This window comes from Gekko japonicus, unplaced genomic scaffold (genome assembly GCF_001447785.1).
Source record: "Gekko japonicus isolate JY-2015 unplaced genomic scaffold, Gekko_japonicus_V1.1 scaffold6213, whole genome shotgun sequence".
Lineage (NCBI taxonomy): Eukaryota > Metazoa > Chordata > Lepidosauria > Squamata > Gekkonidae > Gekko > Gekko japonicus.
This window is the reverse complement of record NW_015163811.1, coordinates 1-1,909: the sequence shown is the minus strand read 5'-3', so window position 1 is coordinate 1,909 and position 1,909 is coordinate 1. Positions and strand designations below refer to the sequence as shown.

The 1,909-nt window shown below is 50.3% G+C and overlaps 1 protein-coding gene across 1 annotated transcript in view; it reads right to left on the bottom strand.

The window, feature by feature from the left end:
- Positions 1 to 1,145, bottom strand: part of LOC107107644 (calcium-transporting ATPase type 2C member 2-like) — a gene marked incomplete at its 5' end in the record, with an annotated part of 27,721 nt that extends 26,576 nt beyond the window's left edge. Inside the window, one exon of the mRNA XM_015407945.1 lies at positions 1,079 to 1,145. Coding sequence (XP_015263431.1) covers positions 1,079 to 1,145 — 67 coding nt within the window. The remainder of the gene's footprint in view (positions 1 to 1,078) is intronic.
- Positions 1,146 to 1,909: the final 764 nt, after the last annotated feature.

The window sequence follows — 1,909 nt, the reverse complement described above, 5'->3', positions numbered from 1 at the left end:
TGGACTCTACGGCAGTATATTTATTTATTTATTTATTTTATTCAATTTATACCCCGCCCTCCCCGCTACGCGGGCTCAGGGCAGCTTACAGGAGGCATACGCCAATATAAAACATACATAAAACCATTTAAAATCGCTATAATCCAATAACATTATTAACAAGTTATTAACAAAGAGCTCTCGATGTTCAACATGGTATTTCCCAAGATGGTGTATTGTGCTCTATTGACTCTGCTCTATCTACTCGGCATCATCTGCTCCGGGAAACTGATGTTCCCTCCACCAGGGCCAGGTTAAGATGGAACAGTAGTGGTGATAGTGGCGGCCCCTACTCATACGCCTGGTGGAAGAGCTCCGTCTTACAGGCCCTGCGGAACTGCATAAGGTCCCGCAGGGCCCGGATCTCCTCCGGGAGCTCGTCCCACCAGGTAGGAGCCGCCACCGAGAAAGCCCTGGCCCTGGTAGCGGCCAGCCTGGGCTCTTTGAGGCCTGGCAAAGCCAGGAGATGTTGCATCCCAGACCGAAGTGCCCGCGGGGGAACATATTTTATTTTATTTATTTTATTTGTTCGGCTTGATATACCGCCCTAACCCCCGTGGGGGTCTCTGGGCGGTTTACATTGAGGGTGCTAGTCACAATTTATGTCCTTAACTTTTGGCCACATTATTTAGAGGGGGGTGGGATATCCTACCGGCACCCTAGTGGAGGCTGGTATTCTTCAGAATATATGAGGAAAGGCAGTCCCTCAGGTAAGCTGGACCCAGACCATATAGGGCAGTATACCCTACTGAGGCTCCTGCCTCTACCCCCCCAGGCTCCACCCCCAAATTCCCAAGGATTTTCCATCCTGGAGCTTCCAACCCTATCCTGTTATGTTATGCCTGAACCAAACCAGTGTGTGTGTGAAGCACAGGACAGTTTCAGCAGCGGTCCTTGGCCCCCTGAATGTCACAAACATGGGCCTGTTTTTTCATTTGCAGACCTTTGGGCTTTATGAAATAGATGCTCATTCAGTATGCAGTCTGCTTGTTTCCACCCAACCGCCAGCAACAATATATATTTTAAAGACGTCCCTCACCTCACTCCAATGGTGAACATGCTCAAGAGATGTTTCCCTTGCAGCCAACCGATCAGCATGAGTAAACCTGGAAAGAAAACAATGAAGCCTGCTGGGTTAAGTCACGACGGGCCAGGATCCAAAGAAACACCCAGCTGCTTCTTGAGCGCAAGGAGAGGATCGATTCCAGGCTTATGTTTCTCACACTCCTGGTTGGTGCTGGCAGGGGTCAGTTCGTAGACAAAGAGGTCCAGGAGCTCATTAGCATAATTCATTAGCATAACTTATTTGCATATGCCACACACCCCTGACATCACCGCGAGTGTGTCAGAAGGCAACACCCACCACTCAGGCTCCACTGGACTGTTTTGGATTGCTAGCTTTTTTTGAGGGGGGGATATGCAGATCTGCCCTCTCAGAGGAGGGAGAGCTTGCACCTGAATAAACATTGGTCTGAAAGGTGCCACTGGACTGTTTTGCTTCTTGCTCTGACTGAGGGCTGCTGGGAGCAGGGGGTGGGGTTTGTTGCATGTGCCCGTTCCCTGGGCTCTTTACTGCCGGAGCTCCGCTCCTGTGCGCTCCTGCAGGAAATGACCCCTGGGTGCTGGTATCTTACCACTTCCCAGGCCTTATGGGTGTTAGTTAGTTCAGCCAGCTCCATCTGTAGAACTTGCCAGTTGGATCTGAAGATCACTGTTTCTCCCTGTGCTTGGCCTGTTTTGTGTCAATCCTACTTTGTCTAGCGATTAGCGGTCAGGGGAGGTCCTAGGGTTGCCAACCTCCAGATATGGCCAGGAGATCTCTTGGAATTACGACTGATCTTTAGACTACAGAGATCTGTTCCCCTGGAGA